The following is a 21,404-nucleotide window of genomic DNA, read 5'->3' as shown; positions in this document are numbered from 1 at the left end:
TCTGTGAATGATTGCTACTTGTATGAATTTAAAGGTTTGGGCGAGTACTATGGGAGGGAAGAGGTATTGACTTGTTCAGATTTAACAGAGTAGAGGAACTTGCAGTGCTTTCTCAGAATGTTGAGGCGTGTAATTTCAAAGGCAATGGCTTAAACTACAGGAGACTAGATTATAGGCAGGAAATTGAGGACAAGCATTGGGACTCGTTATGGGGTTACTTTACCTTAGCCGTGTTAAGTCGAACCGAATATGATGGTCTGTTTAGTCACAGGAGTAAAGCATACAGATACATGTCCATCATTGTCAAGTGAATGATTTTGTCAAAATAAAAAAAAGCGCACAGAAAGTAGTGGTCTGGGGCACTTTATTGTAATAGGGGACAACAGATTTAAACAAAGCAAATTATTTTCCTAGTGTTTATTGGTCATGATGAAAAACCTGCAGATAGAGGACCAGTAGAGAGAGTCTAAATTTTAGATTGATCCTAACTAGAGGAGGAAATATATGACTGCCAACGTTTGTTGTGTTCCTTCATTCTTTCCTTGGACATGTCATGGTCACTTACTGCTCCATGTATGTGAGGAGTTTCTATCTTCATTCATCAAACCTCATTCATCCTTGAAGTTTCCTCCTCAATCCTTTTCCTTAGGACCCTTGTTTTGGTAATACAGTCCCAGAATTCTGTGCACCTCTCCATTATAATGTCCTTTGTAATGAGATGCTCAGAGCCATTTATCCCTGCCAGAGTGTAAGGTCATAAAGATATGTGTACAATGTTTCTATGGTATTCCTCTTCTTGCTGTATCCTTATTGCTTGATGCAATGCCTGGGCATGTCCTAAGTGTTTAATGAATTTTTGTTGAGTGAAGGAATGATATCCCTGGTGATGAACTGAAATTAAGCAGGTGTTTGGAGTAAATCTTGAAGGCTTGTTTCAGGAGATTGTGTGTCTTTCTCTGAGCATCTGCTTATTTTAAGCACTTAGCAAAGGGCTCCCAGTGGGCCTTACCCATCTTAGCATCTCTTTCATGGATTGTGTTCTGTGGCAAATGATTTCTCTTCTGTGTGTGTCCCAAAGCAATGAGTAACTGCAGTGTGTTTCCTGAAGGAAGAAGCAAGGTTTCTTTCTTTTGAAAGATCTAGGCATGTGCTAGATGTTATAGCTGATGGAATGCTTGTCTACTCAGGCCATGGTCAACAGTCCTTGAATTTTCCCTGATGATTCCAATCACAGCTAAGCAGTCCTGCGGAGAGATGCTGGGGACCAGGTTTGGTCTTATCACCTACTCATTTTATTGTCATAGGGAAAGTAGTTAACTTCTTTGAGACTCAGTTTATTCTTCTTTAAAACACTTCCAGTTTTCTGTGACTTCTTATGAGCATACGAATTGTACAGTGGGAGGTTTCATGGAGACATTTTTTTAAAATTATGAAAATACCCTACAGAGGGGTTACAATTACATGAGCAAGGTAATGAGTACACTTCTTATCAAGCATTGTTGCCTCTTCCTTTGTTTCCCCTTCCCATCCCTTCCCATCTCCCCCCCCCCCATCATTGTGACATTTCTATACCTGCATACAATATATCCTGGTCAAACCCACTGTCCTCATCTCTCCTCTCTCCTCCCTCCTCCTGATGTCTTAAAGGATTTTTAACTCATTTTATTGTTCAGTTTTCATACGTGCATATAAGGAACTTCAACCATGTTCACCCTCATTTACCCTCTCCATTGGCCCTCTCCTCTCTTGTTGCTGCCCCCCATTTAGTGTTGCCTGTTTTACTTTCCTGTTTTTTGATGTATATTAATAATACAAATGGGTTTTTCTAAGGTGATTCATAGTTATACATTATAATTTAGTCCAATTAACCTTATCTATCACTCTCCTTTCCCCTGTCCCCTCCTGTTAGTAGCTTTCAGTGAATTTTCTTATGCTATTTTCATAGTGTTTGAATCATTCTGTTTCCTCCCCCTACCCTTCTTCATCCCCCAAATGGCTCCACATTTATACTCATGTAATTTGTATGTGTGTATCTGCATGTGTATATGCTGTAATTTTTGCTTTTATAATACTGATGATTAAACTCAAGGCCTTATATTTGCTGGGCAAGTGCTATACTACTTGAACAATGCTCCCAGTCATTTTAAAATATATTGCTTTTAGAGAGCTTCACACTATTTGTGCCCAGACTGGACTACATCTATGATTCTTCTGTCTCTGTCTCTGTAGTAGCTGGGAAGATTGGTATGTGCCACCAGACCTGGCCCTAAAACATCTTCAATTCTTAAGTTGGGAAAACTAGAAGAATGTAGTCATTAACAGTAAATACTAATCAAATAACTGTAATAGACTGGGATATTGTCTTAGGGACAAGAGGAACAAATATGTATAGTCCTTTCTCTAAGAAAGGTGAGCTTCTTTCTAATTGGGAAGCAAGAATGGCTTCCTTGAGTAGACCATTGTACATGGGTGTTGGGTCAGGGGTGTTGTTGTTGTTGTTGTGTGTGTGTGTGTGTGTGTGTGTGTGTGTGTGTGTGTGTGTGTGTCTGTGTGTGTGTGTCTGTGTGTGTGTGTCTGTGTTGTTCCTTATAAAAATGTTGTTTCCCATGTTTGTATATGATTCACATATAAAATTGTTTGAACTTACAGTTAAAACATGGATTCTTTTTTCTTCTTGCAAGTAGTGGGATAAGAACTCAGTGCCCCTTGCTTGCTAAGCAGGCATTTTATAACTTGACTGACATCCTCAGCCCTTTCCACATATGTATGTATGTGTATATATATATATATATATATATATATATATATATATATATAGTAACATTGTTGAGTCAGTCTAACTGATCTATTACCTCACACAGAGTCATTTTTATCTATGTGGTGAGATCATTTAAATCTACTTGCGTAGCAATTTTCCAGTATTATCTGTATTCATCAGGCTGCCCACTAGATTTCCAGAACTCACTCATTTGCTTAAGTAAAGTCTTGTATGCTTTGACCAAATCCCAGTTCCTTCCTCCTTCCCATGAATAGATTATATTTAATATTGACTTGAATTTGTAGTAAAGATGGATAATAATGGTATGAGTTGGGAGAACAAGTTTTCCAAGGCCTGCCTTGGATAGATAGAGATGGACATACTAGAGGAATAAAGGCTTAGTATATTTGTTCCAAGTTGCAGATTTTTAAGGGAGGGAGACACAATCAAATTTGTATTTGAATGGATCTTTGTGGAAAATAAGTTAGAGATAGACAAAAAGGAGATTAGGATGGTCAATGAAATGATTGCCAATAGAGGGGTGATAGTGGTGTGGAATAGAATTTTAAAAAATTATTATTGTTATGTAGTGGAAGAGAAGGAGATTGATTCAAGAGATATGTATGAAATAAGAGACTGGGAATATAACTGAGTGGTAGAGTACTTGGTTATCATAAACAAGGACTATGATTTAATCTCAGAACTACAAGATGACAGACAAACAGAAAGAGAAAGACAGAAAATCAGACAGATGGAACTTGCCAGGGATGGTATTTGAGGAGTTTTGACTCTATTTTTTCTAGTCTGAGTAGAAAAGGGCTAAAGATAGAAATGGAGAATTTGGAGAGGATGGGTTTGGAGGGGGAAGATCACGAGTTCAATGTTTGTGGAGTGGGCGTTTGTGTGCGTGCATTCACATGGAATGTTCATGGGCTACTAGTTGTAATGATGTGTCAGTGATACATCCTAGAAACTTGGGGTTATTTCCTGTGCCCATAGCGGGGACTATAATTCCTCTTTATTGCTCCTAGAAATAGTTAGACATTCTCAATCAGGGTTCATATGTCTTCAGAGACAAGTGTTGGATAAGATTTAACTTCTGGCCAGGAGAGATTGGCAGAAACTGAAGTTGGGTCTTAAATGGACTAATTAAAATAAATTACAAGGCAAGAATGGTTACAATCTCTAAACTTTATAAATGAGTAATTGCTAACAGTTTTGTGTGTCCCTACGTATTTAAGTCTCAGAAGAAATATTTTCTTAATTGTCCTAATTTGATCTTTAGAATCAAGTCGTGAATATGACCTCGCTGTATTGTTTTTGATATGTAAACTTCCAGTCCCAATCTCCTAACCTGTATTATGGGAGATAAAGTAATCTTCAGGGTTGTTGTATAATACATGTAAGATGTAAAGCACTATACTTGATAGGTTGGCAGAAGTGAATAAATGATTAGGGCATTTGTATATTTGGATTAGTCCTCGTTGACAGATGACTCTGTGTGCTTCTAATTATAGAACTGTTTCATTTATTAAAAGATTCAAGTTAAAAAGAGCTTGAACATTGGGCAGCTTAATTGTGCATGTGTCTGCTACAATCTACTCTCGGTTTCTAAATCCATAAGAGATAAAAGACAGAAAATGATATATAGGGAAGAGGGTAATTTTGAGGAGCCTCATGTATCAGATCACATTGATAACCACCTGAAGAAAAAAAACAAACTGAAGTCTAACTGGAGCACTTGAGAGAAAGATGGGCTAGCAACCAAAGACAAATATCCAGGAAAACAAACTGTGTATCTTAAGTGCCATTCTATCCAGACACATCAGATAAGAAAGACAAAGCCTTTAGCAGGATTTTGAAAGACAGAGAATTAATTGAGGATTTATAAGTCAGCAGCCAACTCAGATGCTGAGGTTGGATTTTTAAGAATGATGCTGGCCAGCTGGGGTGATGAAAAGGTTCTAAAACCTCAGTGGTGGCTGACACCCAAACAACTGTGTAAATTTATTGAAGAACATCAACCTATCTACTTGAATTGAATGGTATGCAAATTTTACCGCAATAAAAAATGTTTAAGGAAAGAAATATGGTGACTAGTAAATAAATCAAATTTGCTTTCCAGTGGGTTAGGATGGAGGATTTCATGCACTTGTGTATTCATCCATCTGTTTATTAAGTCTTTATCTACCCATTCTTTTTGCTGGCCCATTTGCCGATCTATCCGTAAGTCACATATCCATATGTCGTTCTATCCCTATGCAGAGAGCTTTAGGTCAACCAGAATGAATAAGTGTGGACTTACCTGAAGAAGGTGGAATAATTAAAAGGTTATGCTTTCTGTTAAGATTTAAAATGGCCCTGGAAAAATTATAGTTGGGAAATAAGAAGTAACCTAACTTGTAGTATGTTTGAACTACATGTGCATAAAGGATGTCCTCTATCTCTTCTGAGCTGTAGAAGACTTAGAAATCTGTTTCTCTTGGAGGAGAGTGGAGTGGAGTAGCACAGTGATAAAGTTATCTGGCTTCAGTCAGTCCTGGGTTATGTTTTGTATACCTTCCCCATGTGCGCTAACTACTCTGAACTTCAACGGTCACATCTGTTAAACGGACATAATAATTCACGTCCATGAACTTGTTAATAGAATTAAATGGAGTCGTATATGAAAAACATTTAAGTTGATTGTTGAGCTCATAGTTGTGTTCAGTAAATGTTAAAATTGTTGTGGCTGTGCCTGTGTAGATTACTTATTGTTTTCTTCCTGAAAGTTGAAAATTTTTTCTTTTTCCCATGAGAATGTGTGTCCTGCCCCTTCTCAAATTTCTTTCCCTGAAATATTGTGACAAAAAAACATTGTGGACAGAGTGTATAAACATCTAACTTTATTGTCAGATGTTGAGTCACAGAATAATTGCCCTATTAATATTGAGTGAATGATTAGTGGAAATTGAATAAATATTACTTAAATAAGGCTACATTCACAAAGCAAATGTAATTTTGGTACACTGGTAGGCCCAACCAGTGAGCATTTTTTTCTGGTACCAGAGCTTGAACTCAGTCCCTCATATTCTTGCTTAGTTTGCTTGCTTGGCTGGTGCTTTACCCTTTGAGCCATGCCTGCAGCCAAGATTTTGCTGGCTGGCAAATAGAGATAAAATCGCACAGACTTTTATTTGCCTGGCCTGGCTTTGAATTATGATTTTATAGCCTTCAGCCTCCTGGGTAGCTAGATTACAGGGTTGAGCCTCTGGTGCCTGACTTCAAAGTAGATATCATTTCTTTTTACTTTTTAATTTAATTTAATTTTATTATAAAGGTGATGTACAGAGGGGTTACAGTTACATAAGTAAGGTAATGAGTATATTTCTTGTCAGTGTTTCCCCTCCCTTGTTTTCTCCCACATTCCCTCCCCCCTGACTCCCCTACCCTCCAAGTTGTAAAGTTTATTTCTAACATGGTATCTTGTATTGCTAATGCGTTGGTTCACTCTTTGTCCTTTGTCTCACCATTTCTGTGATTCTCTTTCACTTCCCCAAAACAGATAAACATATATACAAGACAAGGGCTACTGAAATCAATAACAGTGACAACAGAGGCTAAACCAAAGGAAAAAAACAAAAGAAAAAAAGAAAGCACTGAAAATGGTGCAATCAAAACAAAACAAAACAAAACAAAACCCCAACTCTTGTATTTTAATAAAACTTAATTTGTCCCATGGACTCTTTGTTGTCCATGAAATAGATTTAACCAATTCCCTACATTTTGAGTTGATATGGCATATGATTGATGGAGAGATATGCATTTGGAAATTTCTTTTTGTTTCCTGCCAACAATTTGTTTATTGATTTGTAAAATTTCATTTTGAGTGGTCAAAAATAACTACATATTTATGTGATGCAATGTGATTTTTAATTTTTCCATTTATTTTATTATAAGGGTAATGTACATAGGGGTTATAGTTACATAAGTAAGCTAATGATTACATTTCTTGTCAAACAGTGTTACCCCCTCTCTTGTTTTCTACACTTTCCTTCTCCACCCTGAGTTGTAAAGTTCATTTCCAACATAGTGTCTTGTGAGTATCACTGTTGCATTGGTTCTTCCTTTGTCCTTTGTCTCACCATTTTGTTATTCCCCTTCCTTCCCCCAAATTGGATAAACATACATACATACATACATACATACATATATATATATATATATATATATATATATATATATATGAAATGGTACAAAAATAAAAAACAGCGACAACAGGAATATGGAAATAAGAGGTGTTTTTGTTGTTTTTTTTTAAGTGTACTGTGTGAAGTTATTTCTTTTTTCCCTTCTTTTTTAAAGTCTGATGTTTTGATATATGTTGACAATAGTATCTGAAGGGTCTTTTTTTCCAGGTAGTCAAATGCATGTGGAAGAAAAAAAAAACAAAACAGTTGAAGTGTCCTAGAAAGAAAGAGAGAAAACAAAGACAAAGAATGCACATGATAAATATATTGGTTCAAGCTTATTAATGATGAGAAATATAACTTAACTATTGATCAATTCTTACATGCAGAGAGAAGTCCAGGCTCTTACTCCAGTGAAACCTAAAATCGCTCTGTTGGTAGTAAACTCATTAAGACCTTTCAGTTGCAATGATTATTGTAAGCCTTCCAAGTCCTTGTAGAAATGTTCTCAACTGTCACATGTTTCAGACTTTTAACAAGTTAAATATTTGCTTTGCTTCTACTAGGGCAATCACTGGTTAGCAGGGCCTAGTTAGTAAGGCTAGATGTAATACCATGTTCACCCAGATGATGTATCTTTCTGCTGTTTGATGTCCCAAGAAGTGACTACATCTGTCACATTTTATTACTTGGTTTTGCTATTGGAGAAAGGTATGTGACATAGTGGGAATCAGAGTTAGACAGACTTTATTTAGAACTTGACATCTTCAATTAGCTAAGTATTGGTGAGTTTGAGCTTTTCTTATCTTGAAGTTAAGGCTAACAGCATTGGAAATTATTTTGAATTTTAATGATAATGATTGACATCATCATCATCACCATCACCATCATTATCATCATCTTCATTGCCAACATCCCAGTAGAAACAATTTATTGACCTCTTTAGTATGCATTTGGGATGGTTCCAGTTGCTTTGCAATCATTGACCCATTTAGCTTTCCTCAGCATCTTAGCAAGCTAAGTAATACTATTATCTTCACTTAAAATACCTCTTATAATGCAATGTATATGATAGGTGAATGAAATTTTATCATCATCATTATCATCATCATCATTATTTAATAACAATTTGCTCTTTTAGGCTAAGTGCAGCATAAATATTGTTAGTTTAAAATTCTGTTTCAAGAGAAAATATAGTTCTATAATGTCACCACTGAAAGGAATTAAATTTGGAGTTTTATCTGGTCCAGTGATTTTCATATTTATTAAGCCAGAAATGGTTCATATGATCCATATGTCAAAACTATAAAAGCATAGCTATCCTATTTCAGTAAGGGTCCAGGGACTTGAGCTTTATTCATCAACTTATCTGTTCCCAGGGCTCTTAGAAGCACAGTGTGAAAATCACTGATGTCATCCACGCTTAGTAGATAGCAAAGAAAGCGAAGTGATTTATTGTGTTTGTTGGCAGTTGACTCTGAATTATACATTAGATCTTGGGATTCTTAGATGCACTGTTTTCTATGAGACCATAATACCTGATGCATTATAGTAATTATTATTCACTAAAATGTACTGATTTAAAGATAGTCTTATTCTATTTGAACTTTACAACTTCTTTTTTAAATTTTATTTATTTATTTTTTTTGTGAACATACTTTACAGAGGGGATGCAATTACATGGGCAAGATAATGAGTACATTTCTTATCAAGCATCGCAGCCTCCTCCTTTGTTTACCCTTCACATCCCTTCCCTTTACAACTTTTTTTAATCGGTATATCCTATGCCTGCTACTTACTGCAAATAGTGTAGAATATATACAAGTTTTCTTTCTTTTTTTTTTTAAGTTGGTGTAGCTGGCAGTAGAGTAATGAGAATTTGTTTTTAAATATTGAAAAAAATATGATGCCATGGAAATAATCAAGTACACAGGCATTGACATTTTATCTGAAGGCAGTTTCTAGTCAAATGGTAGCTTGGGATTTGGCTTCTAGTGAACACTGTGTAAAAAGACAGGAGACAGTGGGAACTGGTGGCTCACATATGTAATCCCTAGCTACTCAGGAGGCTGAGATCTGAGGATCTTGGTTCCAAGCCAGCCTGGGCAGGAAAGTCTGTGGGACTCTTATCTCCAGTAAACTACTTAGAAAAAGCCAGAAGTGGTGCTGTGGCTCAAATGATAGAGCACTAGCCTTGAGCACAAAGAAGCTCAGGGACAGTGCAAAGGCCACTTAGCTCAAGCCACAGGACTGGCAAAACAAACAAACAAACAAAAAAAGGAGGATGGCTTGGGGCTAGTTTGAGATACTTACCTAAGAACATTGAAGGGTGAATCCCTCAGGGGGTGAAGCAGAAAAGGTCCAGTGTGAAAAAGGAGACTGGCCTATCAGTTAGACTCTAGATTAAAGTCTAGAGGGAAAAAAATGTATTCTTGAAAACTTAGGGCTAGAAATTATTCTATCTGTGTGACTCAATTCTCGTCCCCAAGGCAAAAGTGTAAAATGATGTTGGGTTGATAATTCCCTCAGGCCACCAACAGAAGCAAGCACAAATACTTTCTGATGAAATGAACATTTAAAACCTAAACCTCTGGGCTGGGAAAGTGGCTCAGTGGTAGAGTGCTTGCCTCACATGCATGAAGCCCTGGGTTCAATTCCTCAGCATTACATAAACACAAAAAGCTGGAAGTGGTACTGTGGTTCAAATGGTAGAGCGCTAGTGTTGAGCTGAAGAACTAAAGGACAGTATCAGGCCCAGAATTCAAGCCTCACGACTGGCCAGAAATTAAATAAATCAAATAAATAAAACCTAAGCCTCAAGATTTTCCCACAAAATCTTGGTTGAACAAGTTTACACTTGTTCAACCTTAAACTTGTTCAACTTTTGGAAAGTAGTATGGAGGTTCCTCAAAAGACTCCACATAGAGCTCCCCTACGACCCAGCAATCCCACTTTTGTGCATTTACCCAAATGTTTACAAACAAGATCACACTAAAGCTACCAACGCGACTATATTTGTTTATTGCAGCACTATTTACTATAGCTAAGATATGGAACCAACCCAGATGCCCCTCAGTAGATGAATGGATCAAGAAAATGGGGTATATATACACAATGGAATTCTACACCTCCATCAGAAAGAATGACATTGCCCCATTTGTTAGGAAATGGAAAGGCTTGGAAAAAATTATATTACGTGAAGTAAGCCAGGCCCGAAGAAACATAGGTCCCATGGTTTCCCTTATTTGCAATATCTAGTATATGTCTGAGTCAAGCAGAAAAGGTCAGATAAGGTGATGTTAGGGAAATGAACCCTAAGATATATATTCAAATGTTTTTTTTTCTTTCATGTGATTGTTTCTAACGCATTTATAAGATTATTTCTCTGTTGCTTTGTATGTCCCTCCCCCACAGTATAACCCCTGCTTTCACTGTATTTGATGTTGGTATAATTTGTGGAGGGGAAGGGGAAAAACAAATCGTTTAAATAGGGATACAGGTAGACCCATTACAACAATGGGATGTACAAGTCATTATGTCAAAAATGAACTTTACAACTTTGGTGTGGGGGGGATGGGGGGGAGCGGGGAGGATTGGGTCGGGGGTTGGGTGGGGGGGCGGGAGGAGGCTGGGAAGGGATGGGAAGGGGAAACAAAGGAGGAGGCTACAATGCCTGATAAGAAATGTACACATTATCTTGCCCATGTAATTGTAACCCCCTCTGGACGGTATTTTCACAATTAAAAAAAAAAAGATTTTCCCACAAATTAGATTCCAAAGAAAATGGGCTCACATTATAATAACTCAAAAACAGAAGGAAAGAAACCATAATGTATAGTACTTCACTTAAACAACAAACTGCAGTTACAAGTACAAAGTTTAAATATATTGCAATTATTATTAAGTAATATGTACATATAATGTATTTAAAGAAATAAAAAGTAAAACTTAAAATGAATGAATAGGGGTCTATAAAAGTGACTGAGCAGTTTTAAAAGAGTCAAACAGTATTTCAGACAATAAAGTATAATAAGTAGAATTAATAAATGATTTGAATGTTGCACAGCTGAAGACAGTTAATGAATGGAAAGATACTTGGAGAAGTTACAGGGAATTCACAATATAGAGCAAAAGAATAGGATTTTTATGACAGCCAATCTAAGTAACATGAAAGAGATCCTATGAAGAAAAACATTTATCCAGTTAGAATTCCAGGAAGAAAGACAGGAGAGAATGGTGAAGGACGATGTTTGAATATTTTTAGAAATGATGAACAATTCCCCCAGTTCTTGCCTTCACGAATCCAAACTAAAAATAAAATCCTAGCTATGAACCTTAGAGTAAAACTGAAGAGCATGTGACAAAATGCAACAAAACCAACTTACCACAAAAAAGGTTTCCACAGAAATCAGGAGGATTTCACATATGGAATGAATTCGATTACCAGAGGACTATTCAGCAATAGTAATAGAAGTTATAAAAATGGAACAGTATCTTCAAAATATTGAAACAGGATATAGGTATACTCCCCCAAACCCAAAACGAAGATGATGTATGTATTTAGATAAAGTTGGGAAGTCACTCTCTTTTAAAGATCTTCACCAAAGAAACTTCTCAAGAATGCTTTAGGAGAAACAGTTATCTTGAGAAGAATAATAGTGATTCAGGAAGACATGTTAAGCAAATAAAATGGCAAATTTGTAGTCAAGGATTATAGGCATGAGCCTATTATTAGGCTCATATTAGGCTCGTATTATTAGCATATTAGGAGGCACAGAAAGATTGCCATTCCAGATCATGCACAACAACAAAAATTGTGAGACCCATGCCAACAATAATATCTGGGTGTGGTGGCACACATCTGTCATTCCAGCTATAGCAGGAAGCATAAATAGGAGGATCTTTGTCTAGTCTGGCAGGAAGAAAATGAGAACTTATCCCAAAAACAATCAGAGCAGTAAGAACTGGAGGCATGACTTAGGTGAAAATGAAAAGCCCTGAGTTCAAACCCTGGCACTTCAGAAAAACAAATAAGCAACAAACAATCACAACAGCAAGAACACTACCAACAGAATCTCAAGCAGTTTTGTTAATAATTCAAAACCTGCAAATAACTAATATATGAATTTGCAATTCAATGTGCAAAACAAATGAAGAATATTTATACTATAGACTGTTTTTCACAGCAGTATGAATGACATTTACTCATATTAATGACATTAAGGCACACATACAATACATATATAGTATGATGTGAACCTTCAAATGAACTAAGTATTTGTTTAGGAATAAATATCTACATGTGATGGAACTGTACAAACAAAAAAGTAGTTACCACAAGATTCAGAGTACCTCTTTTTAAAAAATTATTATTATTATTGTTAGTCATGTGCTTGAACTCAGGGCCTGGGCACTGTCGCTGAGCTCTTTTGCTCAAGGCTCTACCAGTTTGAGCCACAGCACTACTTTCAGTTTTCTGGTGGGTAACTGGAGATGAGGCTCACAAACTTTCCTGCCAGGGTTGGCTTTGAACTGCAATCTTCAGATCTTAGCCTCCTGAATTGCTAGAATTATAGGTGTGAGCCATCACCAGCACCTGGCCAGAACACTTCTTTCTGGAGATTGGCAGAAAGATTCACTGGAGATATAAACCCAGAGGTACTAATAATACTCTCATTGAATTATTTTAAGTAGTATTTTCTCCATGTCATATATTTTATGACAAGACTATGATTAAATGACCAATATTTCATTTAAGAAATAATAGATCCCTCCCCCACAGTATAACTCCTGCTTACACTATATTTGATGTCGGTATAATTTGTGGAGGAGATGGGGAAAAACAAATCATTTAAGGATACAGGTGGACCCGTTGCAACAATGAGAAGTACAAGTTGTCATGTCGAAAACGAGCTTTACAATGTTGGTGGGGGGGGAGGGGGGGAGAACTGGGTGGAGGAGTTGGGGGGGAGGCTGGGAAGGGATGTGAAGGGTAAACAAAGGAGGAGGCTGCAATGCTTGTTAAGAAATGTACTCATTATCTTGCCCATGTAATTGTAACCCCTCTGTACAGTATGTTCACAAAAAAATATTTTTTTTAAAAGAAAGAAATAATAGAAAAAGCGTTTAGTATCAGCACCTTCAGTTAGGAAAAACCTTAGCAAAACTCTTAAGAATAGACTGGTCCAAAGTTTGCTACTTCTCATCTTCAATTCCTTACCCACCTCATCTTTGCATATGGCTGTGAATAGTGATCCATAATAAATACATTATATATTCCATTATTTAGAGATCTTTTCCAGTCTTCCCTTATGCAAACATTTTGTTGCATCTTTCAGGTCATAACTTCTGTGCTGAAGCACCTAAATGTGGTGAAAACTCAGAATGTAAAAATTGGAATACAAAAGCTACCTGTGAATGCAAGAATGGTTACATCTCTATCCAGGGAGACTCTGCCTATTGTGAAGGTAAGGAAGGACTTAATGAAATTATTTTTCAGAAAATGGCTGATAAATGTATTCCTGGATCCTTCAAGAAAACAGAACTGCCTAAGGTAGAGTGTTGTGTTTTATCCAGGATGTTTAAAAATCCACACCTTTGTAGGCAGTAGAGAAACACAACAAAGAACCAGAAGCAAACAGCATTCAAATATCACATATGAAATACCCTGCTTCACTGTATTTAACAATCACCAAACAACAGTAAACACATTGTCTATTTTATCTGCTATTTCTTGTAATCTCTAGGTTCAACTATATATTTGAGATGCTAGATTCTCTTTTCAAATGACACTTTGGCATTATCTATATCCAGTGAACATCTCTTTCATAAACCAAGGTCAGATTTACTCTAATTGTATTTCATAATAATTGATTAATATGTTGCAAATTACTAGACTTCACTAAGAATCACAGTGACAGGACTCATAATTTGGATCCATGGGCTGATGCTATTACAATGGGTTTGTGGCCTCAAGCATGACCCACATTTGTACTCATGAGGACAAAACAACTTCTTGGCTTATGTGAATGCCTTTTTCCAAAAGCCTTCTACCTGCTGATCATTGTAGATCTTTTACCTTCAACATGCTAGAGGAGTGAGGGTTAGTTCTGGCCCTGTTCTTTATGTATGGTACCATAATATTGAGTCCATCCCAATATTATCATATGAACTTAGAGTTCTAGCAGACAAAGTAATTCCTGGGCATTTCTTCATTTACCCAGTTCCTGTCATTTCAACCATTTCTTCTGTCTTTACTAACAGCATATGATGATGAAGTATTGGTCAGGAAAGTAACTTTCTTGGACTGAATAGATGGCATAATGCCTGACTATTCTACAAGTGATTTGGTTCTCAAGGGTATCAAGTTTTTCTGAGGTGAAGAGAGTATTGATGGGTGACAGAAAGGGTAAATTCCTTTATATTCTACTGTCTTACATTATGGTCCCTGCTTGACTTTTTAGCTTGGGGCAAAGAGCTTTTCAGCCTTAAAGAAATTTACTTAATCACTTCTTGTGATCAGTTCCTGGTATATAGCCTCTGCCTTTTTAATTTCTTTTGAAAAACGGAGGGTTATTAGTTTTAATACATCAAATTAATGCTTTCCTATTTTTATCTTAGGCTATTTTTGTCACATAACTGAAGTAATTAAAAATTTTATATGTGCACATTCTACCCTCCATTCACTGTTGAAATATCTTATAAACCAGATAATGATCTGAAAAAAATGTATTTTCTCTCCTTCTATTATATGTGTGGATAGACTCAAAACAGAGAAATGATAGCAGGAACTTTAACTTAATCCAATCCTGCTCCCTTGAAAACTGGAATCACTGCTGACCCCTTGTAAGTATTGTGATGCAGAAGAACAGGGGAGAATACTGTGCTAATGCTGTTTCCAAGATTCTCTCCCCATTGACACCATTTTTTTTAAATTACATAGAATCAGCATGAAGACAAGCTGGCTTTTATGTAGGAACATTTATTTTATTGGTAGAGTGATTTTGGGTCTGAACCTTTGTTTCTTGGACATAGTCCTGCTTAATCAGTGTATGGGCCCAACCCTGAGCCACTGTGCCTTGTGTTGTTACCATGGCTAATGGTCATGTTTCTGAGCTTCATTCATTTCTCATTGTCATGGAGACTTTTCATAAGTATGAGGGAACTTGCTCCTGGAGAGAAGGATAGCACCTCAGGAGAAATGGCTACATACTGAAGCCTTCCTAATATAAAGGAATAGAGGTTGGGGGTAAAGCAGGTACCACAGCTGGTCATCCGGATGGGGCACGGAGAGCCAAGTATGATAAATATGAATTTTCAGAACAGATGCCATTTCTTACTCCATCTGCCCACTTCAGCATATTGAACTTCGTCCTTGAGTGTATATCCCTGTGATTCATGGCACTTCCACCATTCCTCCTATAACATCCCAGGTAAGGAAAGGCAGAAGGAGCAGAAACTCACAATCTCCTGAATGGGACATTCTGTCTCTTCTTTGGCCAATTCTGGGGCTTGACCTCAGGAACTGGGTACTATCCCTGAGCTTTTTGTTCTCACAACTGGTACTCTACCACCTGAGCCACAGCTCCACTTTTGGTGGTTAATTGGAGGTAAGAGTCTCACTGACTTTCCTGCCCAGGTTGTTTTTGAATGGTGATCCTCACATCTCCGCTTCCTGAGTAACTAAAATTATAGGCCTAAGACACTGGTGGCTGGCTAGGTTCTTTTATGTTCAGAGAAATTTCTACTTGGAAGCTGCCCCTTATCTCTACCACTACTGCATGCAGATTCCCAGACTTGGGTTATGCCTCAACACTCCTAGATTAACTTTTGAGAATGAAGGAAATGACTCACTGGTTTGGGCTAGTTGCATTCATCCACAGGAGCTCAAGTTTACTTCCCGGATACCAAAATGATCATTATCCTTTGAAACAAAGGAATGTGGCCACAGAAAAGGATATGGGTGGTTTTTGAGAAGCTATAACCGTGCCTATCTTATTCCTTCATTCACCGTGTTTCCCCAGCGCTCTGGGAAAATGATCTGGTAAAGAAAAGCATCTCTCAGAGGGTGGGCTTAGTGTTTTATATTAGCCTAGAGAGAACAAGATACCCAGGAACTGCAGGCAAATTGTTCTTTTACCTGGAATAAATGGAGTGAAAATGACCCATATTATCTTAGCCACAATGAGCACAACTGGCTTGCAAATTAAAACAAAATATTACACAAATTATCCAGGTCATCTTGAAAAGCCTACTGGAGCTCGCTGTAGAAGAGGAGGCACAAAAGCTTTCAATTTTCTTAACATCTTTGGCTCTGCCATGGAGAAGATATTGGAACTCCCAGTCAATCAATAGAAAGATAATAAGACCTTTGTCGATTATGATCCAATTCATAACTATTGAATTAAAAGGAAGTTTCATTTTGCCTCATAGAACTGAAACAGGTACATTCTCCATTTGGAAACTGCTTTATTTACGGATTTTAGTGTTTTGTGAATCTGGTAGGCTGACCCTTTTTCCCTTGGTGGTGCCATTTTTTTCTGAAGCTCTTACTTTTTGGATGTGGGGTCTACAGAGATAGTCTGTCACAAATGTTTTTTTTTTGTATGTAATAAAATGTTTAGATGACCAAAAAATAACAAAGATTCCATATCCATCCTGCAACCATTCTTTCAGGTATGGAAAACAGCATAATTAGTGTTAAAGGAAAAGCCTTTTTACTTACAGAGTTTTCTGAGTTTGCCAGATTCCTTTTATATCTGTTACAATTTCTGAGACTAAATGGTAAATCTTTGAGGAGAGTAGTCGCCCTGGCTACTATTCACTTCATGTTACAATTGCAGACACTGGGAAAAATCGAGTATAGATAAAACTCGATTCATTTCTCCTCCAGTGCTTTTAATGCCCTGACTTATGATGCTTCTAACCCTCCCACTACTTACCCTGCCCAGAGTTGTATTGCTGTTCAACTTCTCTGCTGCCTCTTCAATTCATTCTTTTGACATCTGGTTTGGCTAAAGAAATACAAGTTAGCATGAAATGTCATTTCAGAGTGGGCACTCCAGGATCATTGCAGGATTATACATTCTATTTCCTTTGTCACCAAAGCTGGTAGTGTTGCCGATCAGGACTTCTCCTTTGGCTAGGATTCCAGTAAAGATAACCTGGGGCAGGTGATGAGGCCAGTGATGTACTTGTGGCATAAATGAGGAATAGTCATGTGTTCAATGAAATTTACAGGTTTCCTTTCCATAGTGGAGCTAAGTTTACTGACATAACCTTCAGAGTGAATTTATCTAAAATGTATGGGCTCAGGCTCAGTGCTCTGTGAGTTCTCATCACTGAACATAACTTTTAACAGATCAAGTATTGAAAGTCACCAGGAAAAGAAATATGATTTGTTTGGATCATCAGCAGTCTGCTTTCATCCTGCTGCCAGACAAGAACTTTTTTTCAGATCACAGTTGTAAATTAGTGTTTTGTTATGCCAAATCTAACATGGTAAATTGCATCCTCCAACTAATGTGATCATGAGACAATGCATGTCAACTATTTAGCAAATTGTCTAGTATTCACTGAACAATTAATAGATGATGAATTATTATGATGATCATTATTATTAACCTATCATGTCTATGTGTATGTGTTCCATACATAACACATAGAGAATATATGTGTTCCATACTTCCATTTCTTGGGACGTTTGGCAGTGGCAGAGGAGAGTGAGTTTGTATGGATGGGCCAGGTTTTATCAGTCCTGCTTAGATCTGTTGTGGACAGTGGGAAACCAAGGATACTAGTCTATGAATTTAACTAATTCTTTCCTCAGAAAATTGTAATTGGGGCTGTACTGAAGGAAGTATTTGGGAAAATCGTACTTGTACTAATATGAGTTTAATGATTGCATGTAACAAAGCTACTGAAATGTCTAAACTATAGCAATTAATTAGCAAGATGCTTTTGTAGTTTTGTGGTCATGATTGGAGGTGACAATGAGGGCTTGACCCCCCTGTGAGTGGTAAGGCACTGGGAAAAGATAGGAAGAAGCAGAGTTCAAACAGAGAACAGCTCTCTGAATGGCTAATGGAGAGAGATTTGTAAGGGTTTGAGGCTAGCATAAATGCTCTTGTGTAGAAACAACATTGTCCATTTGCAATTAAGAGAACTCATGTGTCAAATGGGCTCAGTGCTTAATTACAATCCTTATTTTCCAAGAAGTAATTTGTTTTTCACTTTTTTGCATTTAAATGTTTTACATTTTACAAAATTCAGGAGCATCATAATCTACACAGCCCATTTTATGTTCAAATCTAGGCTTCAGGGATCAGAAGCCTCTTCATTAATTTATTATTGTTATTGTTATTATTATTGTTGTTGTTGGTGGTGGTTGTGAGGCTTGAACTCAGGGCCTGGGTGCTTTCCCTGAGGTTTTCTCACTCAAGGCTACTGCTCTACCACTTTGAGCCATGGCACCATTTCTCATTTTGGTGGTTAATTGGAGATAAGAGTCTAACGAACTTTCGAACCATGATCCTCAAATCTGAACCTCCTGAGTAGCTAGGATTACAGGCATGAGCCGCTAGTACCTGGCTACCTCTTAATTTATGTTTCCATTAAATTTGTAGGGCTTTAGAATGCTTGAGGTAAGAGTACTGTGGCTTGAACTCAGGGTCAGGGGATTCTCCCTTAGTTTTTTGCACAAAACTGTACTTTATCTCTAGAGCCCGAGCTTCACTTCTGACTTTTTGGTGATTAATTGGAGATAAGTCTTATGAGCATTTCTGCCTAGACTGACTTCAAACTTAGATCCTCAGATCTCTGCCTCCTGAGTAACTAGGATTATAGGCATGAGCCAAGAGGACCCAGAGAAGGCATTCTCTTCAACTTTTTCTATTAACTAGACATCTTTCATGAAGATACCTTGTTACTTAGATATTTGTCACACTCCACCCCCCTCTAGCCTTTACTTTGTTATTACAGTCTACATGCTACCACCCTCTCAAAATTAGGTACTTGTAGAGTCCTTCCTAGACCTGTCTTTTCTCTGCCTGTCATCTTACAAAAGCATTTGTCCCTTCTTTCCCTGCTTCTGAACTCCTTTTAACCCTTCAACATCTTTGAAATGATCCAAATCTTATTATTTAACTGCCTAGGGTAGACCAGGGGGGTTCATTTTGTGCTCAGGAAAGAGCTCTGGTCAAATCAACTGGAGCAATGGTCCAGACTAGAAGCTAAATTAGCTTCTTCCCCCTTAAAAAACACACATTGCAAGGTTAATCTGTAAGATACTGTTTGGGTTTTTTTTTTTTTATTATGTCTTTGTCCATTAGTTAAGTATGGATTAAGTTTCCAGGGTAGCTCATAGAAGTGCAACTAACTAACTGTAATGATGATAGTTGAACTGTCAGATTACAAATTTCTTCTGGTTCCCAGGGTCCTAAGAACAGAGGGGCCATGTACTTTCCCAGCAATGTCAGCTAATGGTGCATTACCCACTCAGTAGTTAAAATCATTCTTGACCCTACTCTTTTCCCCACTGCCAATATCTGCTACGCCAGGCAGTCTTGTCAGTTTTACCTCCAAAACAAGTCACAAACATCCATTTCTTGCTATGTTCATTACATCACCTTAGTCTGAGTCTCCTTTCCTCCTGGATAATGATCGCAGTGTTATCTACTGTGGCCTCAATTCTTTGGCTAAACATCCATCAAAGTGAGCTTTTAAAGCATAGGTCAAATCATGCCACTTCCTTTTTGAGCATTGTTTTTATGGCTCTCACAACTCTTAGAACAATATCCAAATTCTGGAAGGGAGAAGAATGGAAAGGAAGGAGGAAAAGGAAGGGAAGAGGAAGGGAAATGGGAAGAGGAGGGAAGAAAAAGGGGGAAGGGGAAAATGAGGGAAAACAGCTTCAAGCTGATCCATGATATGGTCCTCTTATGCCAGATTTGCCTTGTTAGTGCTGTTCAGGAGCTACTTTGTAAAACTTGGATTTATAAGCCAGGTGCTGCCTCTAAGTTTTGTTGATCCTCAGTCTATATAATGATAAAATATTGTTCATTAACTTTATCCCATATGAATTTCACTGACTTTGTTATGGTACCTTTCCTTCACATGGAAGTTGATTTTGATAAGAGAATCAGTTTTGAATTTTTTTTTTGCTCAATTCTTTGTTTTTTTTTTTTTTTTTGTCGGTCCTGGGGCTTGAACTCTGGGCCTGGGCACTGTCCCTCAGCTCTTCAGCTCAAAGCGAGCGCTCTACCACTTGAGCTACAGCGCCACTTCTGGTTTTCTGGTGGTTTATTGGAGATAGGAGTCTTACGGTCTCTCCTGCCCGGGCTGGCTTTGAACTGCGATCCTCAGATCTCAGCCTCCTGAGTAGCTAGGATTACAGGCGTGAGCCACCAGCGCCCGGCTTGCTCAATTCTTTATAGAAAAGTAAAAATTATTTGAGGTATAAAACAATACAATCTTTTATTTCTATTTATAATGTCTCCCCTCAAAGCTGTGATTCAGGGACTCAAACTCCAGCCCTTGTGTATCCCCATTATATAAAATATGTGGAATCTAAGGTCATCATGGAAAAGAAAAAGGAGAGTAACTAGTGGGAGGTCTTTATGGACTTGCACTGATGACATTTTACTGGCCACAATTTAATTGTTACCTATACCTAACTTCAAGGAATGTTGTTAAATATTCTCTAGCTGTGCCCAGGAGGAAAAAGAATCCATACTGGTAGATGATTTTCTGATCTTACCAGCTTTTTTTTGTTACAAAATGAACAATATTCCTTCATTAGTTTAAAGCCTTTTGCTTTTTATGTCTGATGTACCATTAAATTGGGCTCTGGCTTCAGTAGATAGCACTGACAGTGGCTCACTTATGGCCTAGGTCAAGTCTAATTACAGAACCATTTTCCTTCCACTCATTATTGGCTTTACCTCCAGGTGTTGCTGTGGCTACCACTGTATTATCTTCCTGAGTGTGTTCATTCTCCATCCACCTCACATCTAAAAGTGACCCATCTCTTCTTTTTCTCCAGACAAAACTTGTAGTTTCAAGTGCTTTAGTTCTGAGTTTTTTGCCAGGAGGAAAACTGTTCCTATAACACACTTACATACACTTGTCAATGTTGATATTCATCTCACACCACAAGAGAGAAATGTATCCTTAAAAGAAGACATTTGTTAATTGAGAAAATGCCTCCAAGTTATTGAATTTCAAGGTGCATAGTGAAAGAAAGTGAAAAATTAAAGCAATGTGACTCTTGAAAGAAAGAGCTGTTAGGCAAAAAGACCAAACAAGTCATTGCTGCCTGGCAGGTTGCTTTGGTGGCCAGCCAGCCTCAAATATTCCTGCTTTCTTGTACTTTTCTGGCCTCCATTTATTTTCTTGACAACTCCCAAGGCAGTATATAGTAGAACATTGAACCAGGGGTAAGGAGACCTTGATTGATCCTGACTCTGCTACATACCAGC

The 21,404-nt window shown here is 37.5% G+C and overlaps 1 protein-coding gene across 2 annotated transcripts in view; it reads left to right on the top strand.

Moving 5' to 3' along the window:
- The window catches only part of Nell1 (neural EGFL like 1), an 824,312-nt gene that overhangs the window by 256,200 nt on the left and 546,708 nt on the right, over window positions 1-21,404 (top strand). For both annotated transcript variants that reach the window (XM_070032057.1, XM_070032056.1), the window contains exon 12: window positions 13,266-13,394. In XM_070032057.1, coding sequence (XP_069888158.1) covers window positions 13,266-13,394 — 129 coding nt within the window. The remainder of the gene's footprint in view (window positions 1-13,265; window positions 13,395-21,404) is intronic.

The sequence above is a fragment of the Dipodomys merriami genome, unplaced genomic scaffold (genome assembly GCF_024711535.1).
Source record: "Dipodomys merriami isolate MVZ:Mamm:240054 unplaced genomic scaffold, mDipMer1.0.p SCAF_21, whole genome shotgun sequence".
Lineage (NCBI taxonomy): Eukaryota > Metazoa > Chordata > Mammalia > Rodentia > Heteromyidae > Dipodomys > Dipodomys merriami.
The sequence above is the reverse complement of the archived record's forward strand: the minus strand, read 5'-3'. Positions and strand labels throughout refer to the sequence as shown.